General features: G+C 49.8%; 1 protein-coding gene across 4 annotated transcripts in view; it reads left to right on the top strand.

The window, feature by feature from the left end:
* The window catches only part of TMEM63B (transmembrane protein 63B), a 48,986-nt gene that overhangs the window by 19,779 nt on the left and 11,219 nt on the right, over positions 1-17,988 (top strand). For 3 of the 4 annotated variants that reach the window (XM_066546571.1, XM_066546572.1, XM_066546573.1), the window contains exons 2-6: positions 10,412-10,619; positions 11,222-11,301; positions 12,815-12,853; positions 16,344-16,434; positions 17,215-17,252. In XM_066546571.1, the coding sequence (XP_066402668.1) occupies positions 10,434-10,619; positions 11,222-11,301; positions 12,815-12,853; positions 16,344-16,434; positions 17,215-17,252 (434 nt within the window). In that variant the 5' untranslated portion in view covers positions 10,412-10,433. The remainder of the gene's footprint in view (positions 1-10,411; positions 10,620-11,221; positions 11,302-12,814; positions 12,854-16,343; positions 16,435-17,214; positions 17,253-17,988) is intronic. The other variant, XM_066546574.1, reaches the window with a different exon arrangement.

The raw sequence follows: 17,988 nt of genomic DNA, 5'->3' as shown, positions 1-17,988 counted from the left end.
TGGTGGGCCCTTCCTTGCCAGTGCCAAGCTTCTTCACCAGTATGTGAAGGAGGGTTTTTCTATGTGCCACTAAGCACCATCTCCAGGAATGCTGCTCTTGGCACATGGACCCATTTTGCCACTGTTCTTGAACTGATGCATGGTTTCAATTTTCATATGTCCCTGTGGAGCAATTGCTCAAGAAGGGTGTAGATAGTTGGCACTGCCTGAATGCCAGGCACCCACCAAAGCCACTCTCTTGCTCCCTTCCACAGCTGGACAGGGGAGAGAGAATATAATGAAAGGTTCCTGAGTTGAGGACTGGAAGAGAGCACTCATCAAATACCATCACAGGCAAACAGGCTCAAATTAGAGATATTACTTGATTTTCTTGCTAACAAAATCAGAGCAGGATAGCGAGAAGTAAAATAACACCTTAAAAACACATTCTGCCCAGATCTACCTCCTATCCCAGTAATGCAGGGAAGACAGGAAATAAGGAATTTAGGGTCAGTTCATCAGCTGTTGTTTCTCCTGCTGCTTAGGGAAAGGAGTCATTCCCCTGGTCCACTGCGAGGTCCCTCCCACAGGACACAGCTCTCCATGAACTTCTCCAACATGCGTCCATCTCATGAGCAACAGCTCTTTGTGAACTGCTACTACTTTGTGAACTGAACTGCTACTGTGAGTCCATCCCACAGGCAATAGCACCTCTCAAACTGCTGGAGCGTGGGTCACTCTTCCACAGGGTGTCCTTCAAGGACAGGCTGCTCCAGCATGGTTCCTCTCTCCACATATGTCTTGCAGGTTCTCAGCCTCCTCTCAGGCATTCACCTGCTCCAGTGTGGGTCACCTCCGTGGACTGGAAGGTGATCTCTGCATCCCCATGGTCCTCCATGGACTGCAGGGGCACAGTTGCTTCACCATGGTCTTTACCACAGGCTACAGAGGAATCCTTGCCCCGGTGCAGGGAGCATCTGCCCTCCCTCGTTCTCCACTGGCCTTGGTGTCTGCATACTTGTTCCTCTCACATGTTCTCACCTCACTCTTCTCTGACTGCAATTACAACTGCACAATAACTTTTTCTTTCTTTCTTTTTACATATGTTATTGCAAAGGAGTTACCACCATTTCTAATTGGCCAGCCTTGACCAGCTTTGGAGCTGCCAGTGATTGGCTCTGTTGGAAATGGAGGAAGCTTCTGGCAGCTTCCCACAGAAGCCACTCCTGTAGCAGCCCTTCCCTGTACCCCTCTTCCTACCAAAGCTTGACCATGCAAACCCAGTAGAAAGAGGCATGAAGCTTTTCTGAATTACCATCCAGGAGAGGTAATGCCTCAATCCTGTGCATGCCTAGTTTGGTGGTGTCAAACTAGGCATGCACAGGATTAGGGCAGGAGGACTTAGGGCAAGAGAGAAGCTTACCCCCAATAACTGCTGGCTGCTTAAGCAGCTTTCATGCTACAGAATAAGGGATAGGGATGCTCTCAGAGCTGATGCACTAGGGTGTTCTGCCAGCCTCTGGTGAGCAATCAGCTGTGAAGCCTTGAGAAGTGGCTTGGACTCCTCAGAGAGATGCTCATTGCCACCATTTGGTGACTTGCATCACCAAGGAGTTTCCTTGGTGGGAAGTGCTGATCATACTTCATGGGCAAATGATTGTAATTGTACCAGTGAACAGAATTCTTGTGTCTCTGAATATTGTGCTGCAAGGAGGAAAAGACTTCTGTCATGCAGAAGAGAGGAGGAGGAAACAGTCCATGTGACCTTGAGAGACTAGATAAAAACCCAGTGTTATGAGAGACACACACGTTTTTCGCTCAAGAGGAAAAGCTGGGTGTAGATGAGAATACCCAGTCTATGACTGGCAGGAAACAGATATGAGGCCTGAGGAAAGATAAATATGTGGTACTCCCCTCTACACAAGGGGATTAAGATCAGAAGCTTTATGATGAGGTGAGGTTACTAATAAACAAAGGAAAAAGAAATGAGAGCTGCAAGAGTGCAGAGCTCCTGCTGAAAACATGCCCCTGTGCAAAAGGGACAAGATGGTATTTAGTCACTTGAGGAACGGGAGAGACGTGGAAAAATTCAGAGTAAATATGAAGTCACCAGGGAGATTGGTTTGTGTTTATGCCAAGCCAGATGTCTTGCACCTGAACAGCTCTCCTTAACAGTGCTTGAAAACCAAAGTGGTATTTGTGCAGTAAAGATCCTCTATGCATAGTTACTCTCACTTAAAAAATGAAGTATGGGAGAGCTAGCCTGGGGCAGGCCCACAGGTTGTAAGGAAAATGCAGGCCATATGCAGGTAGTATAAATGATAATAATAGTCATGCAGGAGATAATCAAGATGGCAACCCATGAAGAACAGCCATTGTGCCAATGGAATCCATTAACTAGAAGCTGAAAACTACTGATATTGTAAGGTCGTGAAGTCTCCATCCTTGTCTTTGCTAAAAGTGTACTGGGAATTGGTGAAGTTGCTGCTGCTGGGGTGTTGAGTGATAGGTGAGGAAGCCCTGTTCTCTGGGACTTACTCCCAACCATATGATTTGGTTGCCATATGGCCACTGCTCTGCAGAATATGCCATGGGCAGTCCAGCACCTCATCGGTCTTGCTGCTCTAATGGTTTATTGTGTTTATTGGATCACTATCAGTGTATGCCTATGGGAAACAAGGGAAGCCAAACAGGAAGTGGTATTCCTTTATAAAGTACAATCTAGCAGACAAACTTGATAACTTTCTGAGATTTGTAGCCTAGGAACTTGAAGGGAAAGTGACAGGTAGATATATTTGTAACTTAAGTGTTTGATTTGGTAACTAATGAAACACTCAAAATTTACTGTAAATCAGGATGACTGTGATTATGCAATGCAAACAGAGAGCTGATTGATGTGGAGAACTGTTTGATAGATTTGGCTTTCTCTTGATGGCAGAGGATAAGTCCCTTGCCACGAACTGGGACACATGGATAGGTTCCTATGAGACACCACTGAGGGTGTCCATGTGGCATTGAGACTCCATAGTGTTTGTCAGTAAGCAAACAAGATGGGACTGGGGACCTCTCCTTCATGGTGCAGGAATGCCAGGTACCACGGCCATGTTGTTCCTTGTAGCCAGGTGGAGGCAGTCGAGCTGGCTTGGCAGCAGAACTGCATCATGGTGTTGTGTGGTGTCACTGTTACACCAAACCTCTTCGGAGGGGAAGGGGCCATCATCAGCCCGTCCCTGATGGCCAGGCAGGAACAGACACCCCTTGCCCAGGAGCACCAAAGGGAGTCCAAAGGGATGTGAAAATTGAAGCAGGAAGACAGCAGTGTGGGATGTGCAGCATGGGGGCAAATTGCAGAGCCAGAGAGACCTGATTGCCCTTAGGCTGAGGAGGGATTAGCCACTTCTGGTGTGAAGAGCATGCACCACAACATACTGGGTTTCAGGATGTGGTGCAGCCCTTCTTGGCATGGTACATTATGTTCAGGGCACCATATGACTCGAAAGCACTACCATCAGATTGGAGGGAGTTCCTGTTCAAAAGAGGCATAAAAAAGACCTATCTATCTGTTTGGAGCTCAATCCATATCACTTGTCAAAGTAGAGAGTTTCCAGTGGGTGAAGACAGCAGGAAGTGTTTTGCTGATGTTCAAAGGCAAGGCTTTTGTGATTATCCTGGGTGATTTTGAAAGGGACTGAGTTGTGGACAGGTTCCTGACCTTCATGAAACTCAAACCTAGGTTTTACATGGATCCAAGTGCTCCCCACTGTTATAGTCTACTATCATCCGTGCCAGGCACCGTCCCAGCTCAGGGTTACTTGTGTGGTTTGCAGTGCTTACATTTGTGCTGGGAGAAGGAGCAGGGGTTCCTGAGCATTGGGATGTACACGGTCAGCAGTGTGCAAGCCATCACAGAATGGTGCTCTGAGCAGTGTGGGGTTGGGGCTGGCTGGCAGGCACTGTCCCTGTCACAACACCAGGACTGGGAGCTGATGTGCACTAAAGAAAGGTGTGATGCCCTTTAGTGGTAGATATTTGAGGCCTAGTGAAAAGCCAGTTGGGAGGACTTTGGACCCAGGGCAAAGGTGCACTTAGTTTTTGCTTTGAAGAAGCCAAGACTGCCAGACCAAAGCTTTGTAGGCCTGGTGTCTAGTTGGCTAGTTCATAGAGGTGAAGTGTGCAGGGAGCTTTGTATTGACTGGAGGACATGGAAAGGAGACAAAGAGTTGTACGGTTTTGGCAGGCCCTCCTCCTTTCTGCTGATACAGGACCGATCCCTGTTGTAGGCTTGTCAGTGCTTTGCCCAGGCTTGTTGGAAATGCACCAGTAGCACATTGGCTTCTTGATGCTTTTTCCCTTGGCCTGCAGATCACGTTTCTCCTCACTGCACCCAGCACGTCAGCACTTCTCCAGCCCTCAGCTGCCTGAATGCTTTGTGCCAGGTCTGAGGCATGGTGCAGGACAGCTTTCCCACTGCTGTTTATGCACCAAGAGTGATATTTTCCCTGTTTAACTGTTGTACTCTGGGAAAGGCTTTGAGCTAACTTGTAAGCCCCTTTCTCCCCATCTGTCCTGAGGCTTTTCCCTACTTGCTTAACAGAGTCAGACTGTTCTTCCTGTGGTCTGCTTGTGGCTGCAAGCAGTTTGCTCAGAGCTCTGCTGGACTTTGCCACTTAAGTGCAGGTAGCCTAGGTGACTCTTTAAGGGGATAGGAAGGCTCCCTCAGCCTTGGGTGCCAGCTGCTGCGTGAGGGTGCCCAGGTGCCCAGTGCAGGCAGGTCTGTACTGCCCTGGCAGGCAGAGGCTCAGGGTGGCACATCCTCTGGGCTCAGGTCCCTGAGGTCACAGTGTGGGTTACCTATGGTTCTTGGGAGACCAGAGGGACCCCAGAGGAGCAGATCTGAAAGATACAGGCCATGTCCACAGGCCATGTCTCAGAACCGAGGCACACCTCACCTCCCTGAATGCCATTCCCAAGAGATTTAAGAAGGTTTGGGTTTCTTTTTTTTTAGTCTGGAAATTTGGTATTCTAGCCCCAGACCTGCTGGTTTCCGGTTGCCTGTCTCTGCACCTCCAGCCTGCTGTGAGACTGTCACATTTCCCTAAATAAATGTGTCTCTACTAGAGCACAATCTCGATGTTCTAATTACAGATGGAGTTATTAACATTTACTGGTGAGAAAACAAATGAATGTAGCTTGTGTGCTTACGTCGTTTGGTCTGTGAGCTCAAGCATCCGCTTTATTGATTTATATTTTTCTGCAGGCGTTTCTCAGGTCACCTCCTTGTGTCTGGCTGACATCAGTGGTGTGGCTGGAAGAACACAGAAACTTGTCCGTGTCAGTGCATCTGTCTGCCTGTTAGCTGGCTGTCCAGCTCCTGCGTCACTCCTGCCTGAGTCCCAGCACAGTGCTTCCTCTTTCTTCTTTCCCCCTGGTGCCAGGGGTTTGGCAGAGGACGTGAATGCTGAGTATGTGGGGCAGAGACTTCAGGGTGAACTGGTGAGAATGGAAAATGCTCTGTTTGGGAAGACCTGCAGTGCTGTTTATGTTGTCTGCCCTGGCCTTACAGTGCTGCAGCAGAGTTCAGTGTGGGACAGGCAGCCTCCTCAGCAGGCCACCTCCCAGTCCCCTGCCTGCAAGTGGGATAACTCCACAAGCATCCTGATGCACATTTTGCAGCCAGAGTCATAGCTGTGAAGGACCAAGTCATGTAATCTTGGCCTTCCCAGTGTCATTTCTGCATTCTTTCTTCTTTCTCTTTGCAATGGATAGATGGGAGCATAGAGGCTAGCCTGGTTGCTGTTTGGGCCCTCATTTGGGTGCTGACCTGCAGGCCAGGGACAAAGACAAGGAGGAGAAGAAGTCCTACCCTGCCTTGCTGAGGCCACCAGGCTCTCAAGAACAGCAGTTCTCAGGGCTGTGTTTGCACAGGGCTTAACAGGCAGGAGCTGTGGCTGCAGCACCAGGTGGGATGTGCTTTAGGGACTTCAGGTAGGAAGCTGTATGCCTCTGCTCCTGACACGTGTTGGTGAAAGCAGGGGACACTGTGGACATGCTGGTCCTGCTGGGGATGTAGGGGCTATGCTGTGGAGCAGGGAACAGGTTTCTCTGTGGGTGGGAGAAGCTGCCTCTCTTCCTTCTTCCTACTGTTAATGAAGAAGGGGATGGAGTCCAGTATTGCTGAATAAGAGTGGAAAATGCCTTTTGGCAAATCTGTCTTTGCTGTTTTGAGGAAGTCAGCATTAATTATGCAGAGTGCAGGAGGGGAAGCCTCTGGGGCTTGCATGGAACCTGGTTTGATGTCTTGCTCTTACTGTGCCTTTGGCCCCACTATATTCTGTGGTGACAAGCCACGCTTGTGGTCAGGAAAGGGCTTGCATACCTTGAGCTGGTTCCCACCACTCCAGCCTCACAACAGCTTCCCACCAACTCCCTGCACCTTGTCTCTTGATGCTCAGGAGCTCATGCTGATGTTAGCATCTCAGCCCAGGCTGAACCAAGCTTGCCCTGGCCTACAGCCTTTAAGGGGAAGGAGGCACCAGGAAAGGCACCTTTAACCATGTTCTGGTGCAGCAGTTTGTGTGGTCAAAGATGCTCCTTTACCTGTGGTGGCAGCATAAGGTGTAAGGAAACATGCAGGGTCCTTCCCTAGAGGGAGACACTGGGATCGAAACAGAAAGCTTTGCAGAACTACCTCTGCCTTCAGTGTGTATTTGAGTTGGGGAGAGCAGCTGTTGCTAGAAAAATCCCCTTATCCCTCCCACACTGCTGGAAGGGATTTCCTTTCATAATTGGGAACTGTGCTTCTGTACTATAAGACTGTGCATGCTGCAAGCACCACCTTTCCTCCCTGCCTGTGCTTTGAGTGAAACACCCAACATCAGCTGCCTGCAGGGCTGATCCTGCACCTTGCAGCACAGGACACATTGGAGCGTCCCTGCCTGGCTGAGGGTGGGGGCAGAGAGTCCCCTGGAGTGAGCATCTGAGACCAAGGTGCAACCAAATGCAAGGAAAGAGGTATTGCCAGGCCCATGGATTGCACTGTGCCTGGGAAAACCAGCCAGTCTCCTGCTCAGCTGAAAGACTCCTGAGAAAGGCTTTTGGTGAAGGATACTAGCTAGGCACTGTTGATAAAGACTGCAGAATTGGTTGCCAAAGCATTTTTCTTAGTTGCCTAAATGGTGTTGTAACCCCAGAAGAACCCTGGTAAGTCTTGCCTAAATTGATATAATGGCAGGTCACTTCTAGCCTGCAGCTGGGAGAACTAGAAGGGTGCAAGTGCTATGAACATTCCTGTGAGCTTTTCCCAGCTTCCCACACACCTGAAGCACCTCTGTCTCCATGGGGAGTTCCCTGTGCTTGCCAGCTGGGTGGGAGGTTGCATAACTAAGGATGATGTGGACTGCTTCTGTGCCTCTTGACTCAGCTCATGAAAAGGCACTGTAATCCTTGGGCATATGCCACATCTTTTCCACTGCTGGGTGTTCTACCTGGGTTACTGAAGAGGCTAGGAAGGTCTATATCCTGTCCATCCTCTGGGCTTCAGGGGAAAAGTATATCTCTGGGACCTGTCTCTCTGAAATGTGTCTTAAATTACCTATAGGCTTGCAGAATTTGTCTTCAGTATGTAATGGTTTGTATAAATAATGTTTATATAGGATTGTGGGCAATCTGAGCATATGAGCCTCATTTCTTTTAAGAAAGACAACTGGAAAAATGGGGCTATAAAACATGCAAGAATGAGGTAAATAGTTAGGTGCCTGCAGAGGAAAATCATAGTTCCCTGATATGTTGCAAGTCTTTCAATACTGTGGTAAAATAACAGCATCTGGCAAACTTGTGTAACTTGCTTGGATGTTCAGAAAACCTCTGAAATTTCTCACAGAAAACTGTTAAGAAAACTGTCTACTGGAGGAGATGTAGAGTTCTGGCTCAAAAATTGGCTGAGGTTCCACAAATAAAGTCAAGGGGTGAAGTAGCAATTTTAATGTGACAAGAGCAGAGGGATGAGGTCCTTTGCTATTAATGACCCAGAAAAGATAATGTGCAGCAAGGTTCCTAGAATCTGCCAATACCCTGGAGTCATTCAAGAGGAAGTGATTCCAAAGTGACACCATGTGTAGTGAAGTGGTGTGAGAAGTTGAGAAGCATGCAGCCAGGTGTATTGGAAGGAGTGATTGGCTCTGGGACATGGCTGGCTTCTAATTTACCTTGGCTACTCCAGGCAGTGGGATTGCAGGCTGGTGACAGAGATGCTTTTCTTCAAAGATGCCATCAGAGAAGTAAATCGTGCTCAACCATGTGAGGAGCAGTGTAAGGAGAGATTCTGAGAGCATCAGAGTGCTGTTCTGGCAGTCAAGGACATTTCCCTACCCAGTATGGATTATGTGATGGAGAAACGTTCTGGTCACCTTTCCACAGGGTCAGAAGAGAGAATGTGTTAGGAATGTGTGGGTGAGTGGTTAGAGCTAGAAGACACCTTGTGTCCTCTAGGAAGGAGAGAGCACTTAGGAATGAACTTAGTAGTTCTAGAAAAAGCAAATGCTTTTCTTCTTTGTCTTTTTTCACAATAGAAGAACTCAAGGCTGTGGTGTTACAGTAGGATTGTCATCTTTACTCAAAATCTGAAACTCATTGCTAAAAGTTTACAAGGTTCCCAAAAAGAGGGTTGAGAGATATTTCTTTTTTTCATTCAGTTCATCTAGATTGCACTTATCATTCATGCTCCAAAGTGTGTGATATTCCTTTGAGTCTCATCCCAACATTTTTTCCTATCATTCCCCTAGAGCTTCCAAGTATCTAGTTAATTCAGCCAGGATGAGTTATCCTGTCTTCCTGATTTATTCCCAACTGTGATCTCATGTCTTGGCTTATTTTTCTCCTGCTTTTCTGCTCCCTTGTTCTGCTCTAGGCAGCCCTGCTCCACCTCTGTACCTGTGAATTATGTCTTAACAGGCTGCTTTGTGGCTTTTCCAATTTGGCTGACCCCCTCTCAATGCCTGTACCCAGCTGGGCTTTTGCTTCTCAGGCTGTCCTTTGTCATGGTGCTTCAGCTGGTTTGTAGCTGTGCACCCCTTGGAGCTGAGCTGGGAGGGTCACTTTGTAGCAGAGCTCTAGGTCACCGCAGCAAATCATTTTGTGGTCGTTATCCAGCTAGCGTTGTGCTGCCATGCTGATAAATCTCTGCACCAGGCAGGAGATGGCCAGGATTATACCTGTGAGCTGGAGGTTAGAGCCCTGCATCCCCTCTGCTAATGTCACCAAACAATGCAGAGCTTGAAGGACAGTGGTGCTGGTAGCTTTCTCATCCTTTGGGCATGCCATGGCTCTTTTGCCTAGCCCTGAGGGATGGCATTTCTGGGGAGAAAAAAAACCCACGCATTGCCCAGAAGTGATACTGTGCTATCCATCCTTTCCATATGGTTCATGGCTGTAGTGAAGGATTTGGGGTGGTTTATGGATGCTGGATTAAGAGGAATGGTTTAGGGATCAAAAGCCTTTATACATCTTCGTGTTAGCACTGTTCCTTTTGCAACTGTTGGGATTTTCTCAGCCCTTTTCTGAAAAGTGGTTGTGTTTCTGCTGTCAGTGGAAATAACTTCTCCGAGTTATTCAGTTCTCATTTATCTATTGCTACCATAATCATGTCTGTGTTTCTTATGGAGCTGCTGTGCATAGAAGGAGGACCTCCCCATGTCCAAGCAGTGATGCTGACCTGCATGCCACTGTGGGTCTTGTAACAGTTTGGGGAAGGCACTTATATAAATAAAATATTTGACCAGCTAAACAGTAGAGTCTAAGCCTCCTTTCTACCCTGTGTGCTTGCATCTAAATGGCCTCCAAGTCAGAGGACGGAGAAAAAACAAGCAGGGGGTGTGACCAGCCCCTGATGGGTGCCCTGGGAGCTGGAGGCTGAGGCCCGCAGTGAAGAGCGGGTGATGATTCAGCCTAATAAAGCTAATGGCTTTATGCAGCCAGGCAAAGGAAATTGTGGGATCATGATGCAGCAACTGTCCTAAAACAGTTTGTTTCTATCATCCAGACGTGACTTCATGCCCCATCCACTCCACCCTTTCACTTTTTCCTGTACCTAAATGCTTTCCCTGCTGAGGAGGGGGAGCTGAGACACCATGTTCTCAGGACGAAAAGCAGTCTGTGAGATAACTGCACCTAAATGGTGTGAGAGTGGACAAACTAGGGAGGGAGTTCTGGGACTCCATGGTGGGCCAATAGCTGCTGAAGCATATGGGTTCTTCTGGCGCCACTGAACTCAGCAGGCTTCTCAGATGACCTTGTCCCTGGTCCCTGATCCCAGGAAAATCCTCTAGCACAGAGGGGCCCAAGCTGGCAGGCAAGGTTGGCCCCCAACTCCAACAGGGCTACGTTGCCATTGAAGTGGTGGTGCATGTCTAACTAGCTCTTTCTCTCCTTTCCCCAGGGAAGACGATGAAGCTGTAGAGATGCTTCCCTACGTCATCGCCACCCTGGGCTCAGTAGGGGCCCCCTGCAAAACTCCCGCATGCAACAACAACAACAGCACTACCAAGGACTACTGCTACAGCGCACGCATCCGCAGCACTGTGCTGCAGGGGCTGCCCTTTGGTGGGGTGCCCACTGTCCTAGCCCTTGACTTTATGTGCTTTCTCGTAAGTCTACCTACTGTTGCTTCGACACCTTCTCCCCTAATTAACCATGAAATGAGGACGGTGATCAGATGATTAGGGTTGAGGGCCCCAAATGCTATCCCTGACTTTGCTGCTGGCTGGCATTCTGGCCCTGATCATGTCTCCTAGACACTGTGGGCTTAGCTGCTATTGACTTAACTCCAATAACACCACAATGAGCCCCATGGAAGGGTGTTGCAGGATGGGGGTGATGTTGGGTGAGTCCTGCATCCCAAAACTCCCACTTAGGTTGCCAAGTCCCTGCAGCTTTATCCACCCAATGGTTTGCATTTTTCTGCTTAGAAGCTGTGGGACCATAAATCACATAGCCATAATTGTGACTTACAGGAACCTCAGGGCTTTTTGATCCTGTGGGGTTACCTTAGCTATTGTGTGTTGCATCCTGGACCTCTGCCTCCCACAGCTATCCAGATAGTCTGATGTAACAGTCCTGGGGAACTTGTGCTCTTAACTGAGGACTCTATCCCCTCCTACCCTCCTTGTTCCTGTGGCTCTGCATGCAGAGGACAGGGACAGAGTTGGACAATGCCTTTTCTCACAGCTTCTCTTTTGGTCTCTTTCAGGCACTGTTGTTTGTCTTTTCAATTTTGCGTAAAGTTGCTTGGGACTATGGACGCCTGGCCCTGGTGACTGATGCTGACAGGTAAGCAAGGGAGAGTGGCAAGGGAATAAGATATGAGCAGTGCCTCTCCTTGCTGTGAGGCAGAAGGGATAAATTCCATTTTGTGTTCCTGAGCAGCTGGAGAGGAGAGGCAAATGTTCCAGTTGCATCCCCCGAGCTCCAGGAATAGGAAGAAATCCCCACTTACTGGCATTTTTGTTACAGCATCGTTCTCCCAACACACAGAGTGGTCCCTGCTGGCTCCATATCAGTTATGGTCCCTTCAGTGACAGAGAAGTGCAGAGGCCCTTACAGAGGAACAGCAGATGGAGGGAGGAGAGGAGCAAGGGGTCACAGGAAGGGTGAGGGCTGTCACAGTAAAGGCTTTGTTAACCCTCTAAGGTGTCTTTGTGACTCTGCTGGATGCAATTCTTGTCAAGAGCACTTGACAGTAGTATACTGCTTTTCCAAGTGTGATACTCCTGTGCTGATGCCAGCTTAGCTCTCATCCCTAATGCTGATGAATTGGTCTGGGTTTGGATCCTTCCTGCCCAATGCATTTGTGAGCTACAGTGTCCATCAGCAAAAGCCGGGGCCCATTTGGGATAGCAGCTCTACAGCAGAGGGAGCATTCCCTGCACAGCAGTGGAAAGAGTTGGTTTTTTCCAGCATCAAACCAGGAATTCTCCCGGCTTAGGTAAGTAGTCCTGGATAGGGTTAGATAAGCAGCTGGGTCCCTGTGGCTTCTCTGCCCATCATTTCCTAGTCTGGCTGGGGAAATCAACTGTACAGAGGTAGTGGAAGGGAAACAAGGAGAAGGAATAATCATAGGAGACCTCAATAGGGAGAGGGCAGCAGGGTTAAGCAGTCTGGATCCAGGTGCTGGCAGGAAGCCATGGGAGCTGCACAGCTCTGTCCTCTGGTGGAGAGGGAGGACTGGATTTTCTCTGAGGCAATGCTTGAGCACCTTGGGTGCAAGGGAGTGCCAGCAGTGGCTGTAGGCAGAAATGCAGAGGGGTGCCAGCTGTTTGGAGCGGAAGAGCTGGTGAGCACAGGGAGAGGGACAGAGTGGCTGTGGATCAACGGGACTGCGGTTGCAGGAAGGAGCCCGTGCTGCTTGGCTCATCCATGGGGTAGGATGAGATTTTCAGGAGGGGGGTGCATGTGTGTTTGTTGCCTGGGTGGGGAGGAGATATATGGAAGGGGAGCTCACATGGCAGCCAGGCAGTCCCTACAGTCTGTCCTACTCCCTGTCACCCAGGAGCTCCCTGCAATGTCCATCGTCTGGAGCCAGGTCACCTTCCCAATGAAGCTAGCTTCCCTTCAGCTGGCAGCAAAGCATTCTGCCCCTGGACCAGTGGGTATTCCACATTGCTATAACTTGAGGCATTGCTGGGCTCTGGAAGGAAGGTCTTCTCTAGCCTGACCATTGGCAGGTTTCTTTTCTTCAGGATGATGGGGAGCCATGTTGGATGCATAGTTCCCTGCAAAAGAGGAGAACTCAGCACCTACTCCCGTGGTTGTAACCTCTCCCTTTCTGTTTCTGTGCCCCCAGGCGCCGACGCTGGGAGACGGAAAGAGAGGAGCGGGAATAGTATGTTGTTTTTTCAGGGTCTCATCTCTTCTCTCTTCCTTGCTCATAACCTCTCTCTCCTTTTTTCTTGCAGCTATCTTGCTTCTGAACTAATCTAAATGGCTGGGAGTTTGGGCATGAATTTGTGTCTCTCAGTGGATTTGTGCTCTTCTTTCCTTCCCCTTTGTGTCATCCACTACCACAGCTGAATGCACCCTGGTTTTCCCCTAGTAGCCCTTAAGTGCTCTTTGAGAGCAGCAGTGCCAGAGAGCTCTCAGTCCTGACCAAGGCAGAGGGTGCTGTATCACATGTCCTGCTCTATCTGCTTGTGTCCAGCTATCCTGCTTTATGATGGAAGTAAACAAACTGGCTTGTCTGAGCCCACAGTACACTCAGGTCACCCAGGTGCAGGGAAGGCTACTTTGCCTGGTCCTTCTTGTGCCAGGTTGCCACAAGAGCTCTTCCCTCACCATCTGCAAAGGTAGGCAGATGCACAAAGAGGATCTGGCAAGTGTACTGTCTTTCCTTTTTACCCATGAGGCTGCTGGGACCAAGGCAACATTTGGCCCTTGTCCCTTGCCACCTAAACCCACACCCACCAAGGAAGCACCCCTGATTTTCTCTCTTCCCCGCTGGAAGAAACCTTTTGCCTCAGTGCTGCTGAAAGCATCCTTCGTCACCTTGGCCTGGTGGTGCCCATTAAGTCCTGCCATGGACTGTCCTCCCTGTTCTTACCTCTTTCATTTTGCTTTTGTGCCTGAGAAAAGACCATCGCCTGCCTGTGCCTTGCTGACTGGTTGGGTGGTATGTGCTGCAGAGAGGATGATCAGCTGGCAGTGCACAGCCTGCCACAGTCACTCCAGCCACACTGATTTGTGTCTGAGGCCAGGGCAGCAAGCTGCAGCCTCCTTTTCCCACTTGCAAAGCAGGGGCCTGCTACTGCCTTAAAGGGGGTACAAGAATCTGCCTGATTTTTGCAGCTGATCCTTGTCCTTGGGAGCAGAGCAGTTGGTGTTAAAACAGAATTAGTGGTCACTGTGGTACATGGCACAGAGGGGACCTCTTGCTCGTGCTTGACTGCTTCACTAGTGGTTGGCCCTGCTTCAGGTGTGTCTGGCAACTTTTCACTGCTAGCATCATGTGGGGGGAGTAAGGGAGAGGTAGTAGAGCCATCATGCTCTGAGGACTTTTTAGGGGGCCACTTCATTTATCCTCACAAGAGGAGACAAATGCTTGTCTCTCTCCAAGGGGCCACGTCTGTTTTTCATTTGAGCTTGCTGGAGCCATCTGCTCCATACACACTATACATACCACCCCTAAAGCTACTACACAAGCTGGGACAGTGTTAGCAGCCAGAAGCCTCCAAAAACCTGCAGAACTCAGCAAGGAAGTGTCATTCTCTCTGTGCTCCTTCAAGGCCAATGGCACATTCCCATCCCAGCTGTTCTCTGCTGGGGAGTGCAGTGATGGGTGATAGGTTAGGAACACGTATGTGTCACCTGGTGCTCCCAGCCCCTGAATGTACTGTTCTTTGTGGGAGAGGGCATCCTCCTCTGATGTGTTCCCTTTCCCTGAGAACCAGCAAGTGCCCTTGTCCTGCGACTTGTCAGAGCTTGCAGTAGCCCTCAGCAGTCTCAAGTGGCAACTCAGTCCACACTGGGAGGTCATAGCAACCCACTTGCACCTTTGCATATGAGGAAAGTGATCACAGAGCCCTGTAGGGCTTGCCACCTGTGCAACCACCTCCAGCTTCACACCCCAGCAAACCCTTTCCACAGCATGCCTGGCCTGCCCTCTTGGAGCCTGTGATTTCTTCAGCCTGAGGCTAGCTGTGCCTCAGATCCTGTATTTCTCCTTTCCTGGCAGGGCCTGCACCAAACCTGCATCATGCAGGGTCCCACCTTAATCTTAATTTGGGGAAATCTTGCTTTCACCCACTTGCACTGTCAGTGCTTTACTTTAAAAAGTCTCCATCCAGGTGCACTTGCTGTTGGAGCTCCCTCTTCAGCTTTTCTTTTGGCAAGGTTTTGCATCCTCTGTCTTCTAAACACTTCAAGTCATCCTGATTATTGTCACTGCATCCCCCTGCACAGAGCTGAGGTATCCTGGTTGTCCATATGTTCATGGTGTCATCATGCTGGGCTTTTCCCAGGCCAGAAATTTCTCTTCAGCAGAAATTCACCCTTGCTCCTGTGCCCAGCTGCAAGGCCTCTGTGATTATAAAGAGCTGAAGGTTTGGGAGCTCAGTTGAAGCTGTCTCTGTCCCTCCAGCAGAGCAGACTGTGGGGCTGCGCAGTGGCAAGGCTGCACACCACTAATCTGCACTGCTGTAGTCCCCTGACCTTCAGCTAATCTCCTTTCCCCTGTCTCTATTACTTCCAGCTAGGAACTGGAGACTCAGCAGGTGCTACTCTGCTCTGAGAGAGGCCAAGTGTCTCATCCACTTTCCTTCCAAACGCTCATGAGGATCTCTGCTTGTTCTCTTTCCCATAGTGTCTCATCCACCTCCTCTTCTAGCACTTGTCTCTCAGCATCTGTTTCTCTGTGTTCTTGCCCATCTTACCCTCCTTGAGCCTGTACTGACTGAAGGGAGACCATGTTTTCATTTGGTTTTTTCCCCTTTGTTTCTAGCCTTCAGATCAGTCGTCTCTCTTCTTGCACCTCCGAGATCCCAGCCTGCAGTTGTCACCTTGCAAGTGCTCTTTAATTTAGATCTCTGGGCCTTTTTCTTGCCTCCTTTTCCAGCTGCCCTCTGCCTCTGTTTGTAGTGGGGGCTGTTGTCAGCCTTGGAAGCTTCTGCTGCGGGTTCTTCATCTAGGTCCCTGCCTCTGGCTGGAGTAAAGTGGTTTCGTGATATTCACCCCTTTTGTTTTCCTGTACTTTAGCATGTAGACATTCAGTTCTAGCTGTCTGTCCTGCTCCTGCTCAAGGGATTTCCAGGCTAGAGGCTCATCTGAGGCTGGGAAGCAGGTTGCTCTGAGCCTGGCTCCAGGCAGCTGAATTTTTCCTCCTGTACTGAAGCACTAAGGGTGAGGAGGACTGGTGTAGCAGGATGCAGCCCACCAGACTCCTTTCTTCCACTTCCTGAAGATGAATAAGGTCCTCCAGGACAAGGGCTGCTCCCAGTGCCTCTCCAGCTATGCCAAAGCCAGAAGGGCTGTTACAGCCTCCAGTTCTCGCTTCCTTTCTGCTGTCTAAACCCTGTGCTAAACAGACCTCACCTCTCCTCTGTGGCAGCTTCTGCCAGCCTCTCCTTGCAGGAACTGCCACGTAGTATTGGGTGCCTTTCAGAAGGTGCCTAACAAGTAGCATCCATGGGCGTTGCCTGGTTCAGCATGCCATCTGAGGAGGGTTCTCTCTTTACTGCTACCTCTGATCTTACCTCTCTCCATCTCGCTGGGTGCAAACTGACCTGAATTAACCTCTCGTCTCCTGGGTGCTCGTGGTTCCTGGCCAGGCTGCCTCTTCACATCTTTTAACTTTCTCCCTCACCTCCCACTTGTCATTTTAGTGTAGCCTCCGCCCTGCATTCTGACAACCATGACCGCTACGAGCGCCTCACCTCCGTCTCCAGCTCTGTGGACTTCGACCAGAGGGACAATGTGAGTAGCCACAAGAGTCAAAGGCTTTGCCTTTGGGGGGCCAGGAACCCACAGCTTGGCTTATCTAAGGGCTCTTCAGAAGAAACACTTTTCCCTGTTCCTGGGCCTTAAGTCCCACATCTTGTAATGTGTGAGTGTGGTATAGAGCTCAAGGAACTATGCAGCTCTTAGACATGTGCTTAAATAAATAGGCTCTAGATAACTGTGGCTTAACAGACATCTGTCCAGCCTATAATCTCAGCATTACAAGCAATACTTACTTGCCAGCTCTTCCTCATGCTGGCATCTTTCTCTACTGGCTTTTTCCTTGCTGAAGGGGAGGATAATGTGTATGATGGAGGGAGGGTGAAGCTCCCCCAGGTGTCCTTTGAGGAGCACTGCCTTGGCCCAACCTACCTTCCCAGTCCTTACAGAGTTTCTCTTGTCCAGCATGATGGCTGAAGTACCTGTATGCTGAATTTTCTGGGTGTGCCATGGCTTTGGAGATTTCCATATTAGCCAGGAGCCCATGGGTTTCCTTGAAGGTTGGGCTGCCAGTTGGCAGGGGAGAGCCACACAGCAGAGTCCAACCCATGTTGTGCTTCATGGAGTAGCACTGTCACCTCCTTCACCTTGGCCCTTGTGTGGCTCTGCACATCTGGGTGCTTGTAGTCTGCCCCCTCCCCAAGCCAAGTATGTGGAGGTGCAAGGACCAGTCTGAACCCTGAAACCTTTGAAGGAGGGAGCTGGGATAAAGGAACACAGAGTGTAGTGAAACTGTCCTGTTTTCTTTTTGCACAGGGTTTCTGCTCCTGGCTGACAGCCATCTTCAGGATAAAGTGAGTGCCCCAGGACCTATATGGGGGACCCACATGGGGAAGGAGGGGCAGTGCAGGGTTGTTGGGACACCCAGTGCAGTACAGCTTCATGAAGTCACTGCCCTTGCTGCAGCCCCCTCTCTGAAGAGCACAAGTGAAATTTGTCCTCTGGAGAGGACAAGCAAAGACAGGACTATGTGAGGAGTCCTAAAGCTACAATAAGGTCACAAAGTGAGTCTGTGACAGAGGAGAGAACCCAGGCCCATGGCTGCCCCACCTCAGTCCCATCTCAGAAACGGTCCCCTGCTCTGCAAAGATACTCATCACCCTGGCACTCTTGCTAGAGGCTCTGCTGTCTCAGGGATGGCTATGAGGAGGATGCAGGGAGACGCCCTCAGCTTGATGAAGCACAAGAGTAGTCTCCCAAGCACTTCAGAATGCAGTAGGATAGCATCAGCATTTATATCTTAGCAGGGAAGGCAAGGCCCACACGGAGGGTATAAGGTGTCCAGTTGCCTCTCCTGAGGGACAGAGAGCAGGGCCATGGGGAGCAGGGCTGGGTAATCATTGCACAGGCAGGTTTCTGCCCAGGCCGCTTCAAGGCTGAGTGCTGGGCTCCCAAATCCAGAGTCTGGCTACAGCCCTGTAGGGCAGAATGAGGGGTGCTGTGTGTGCTCAGATCAGGAGGGCAGCAGGGACCCTGTACTTTTCACCAGCACTTGAGGAAATGTAGAAAATTGCCTGACAGCTTTTCTCT

This window comes from Molothrus aeneus, chromosome 3 (assembly GCF_037042795.1).
Source record: "Molothrus aeneus isolate 106 chromosome 3, BPBGC_Maene_1.0, whole genome shotgun sequence".
Taxonomy (NCBI): domain Eukaryota; kingdom Metazoa; phylum Chordata; class Aves; order Passeriformes; family Icteridae; genus Molothrus; species Molothrus aeneus.
This window is presented reverse-complemented; position numbering and strand designations above follow the sequence as displayed.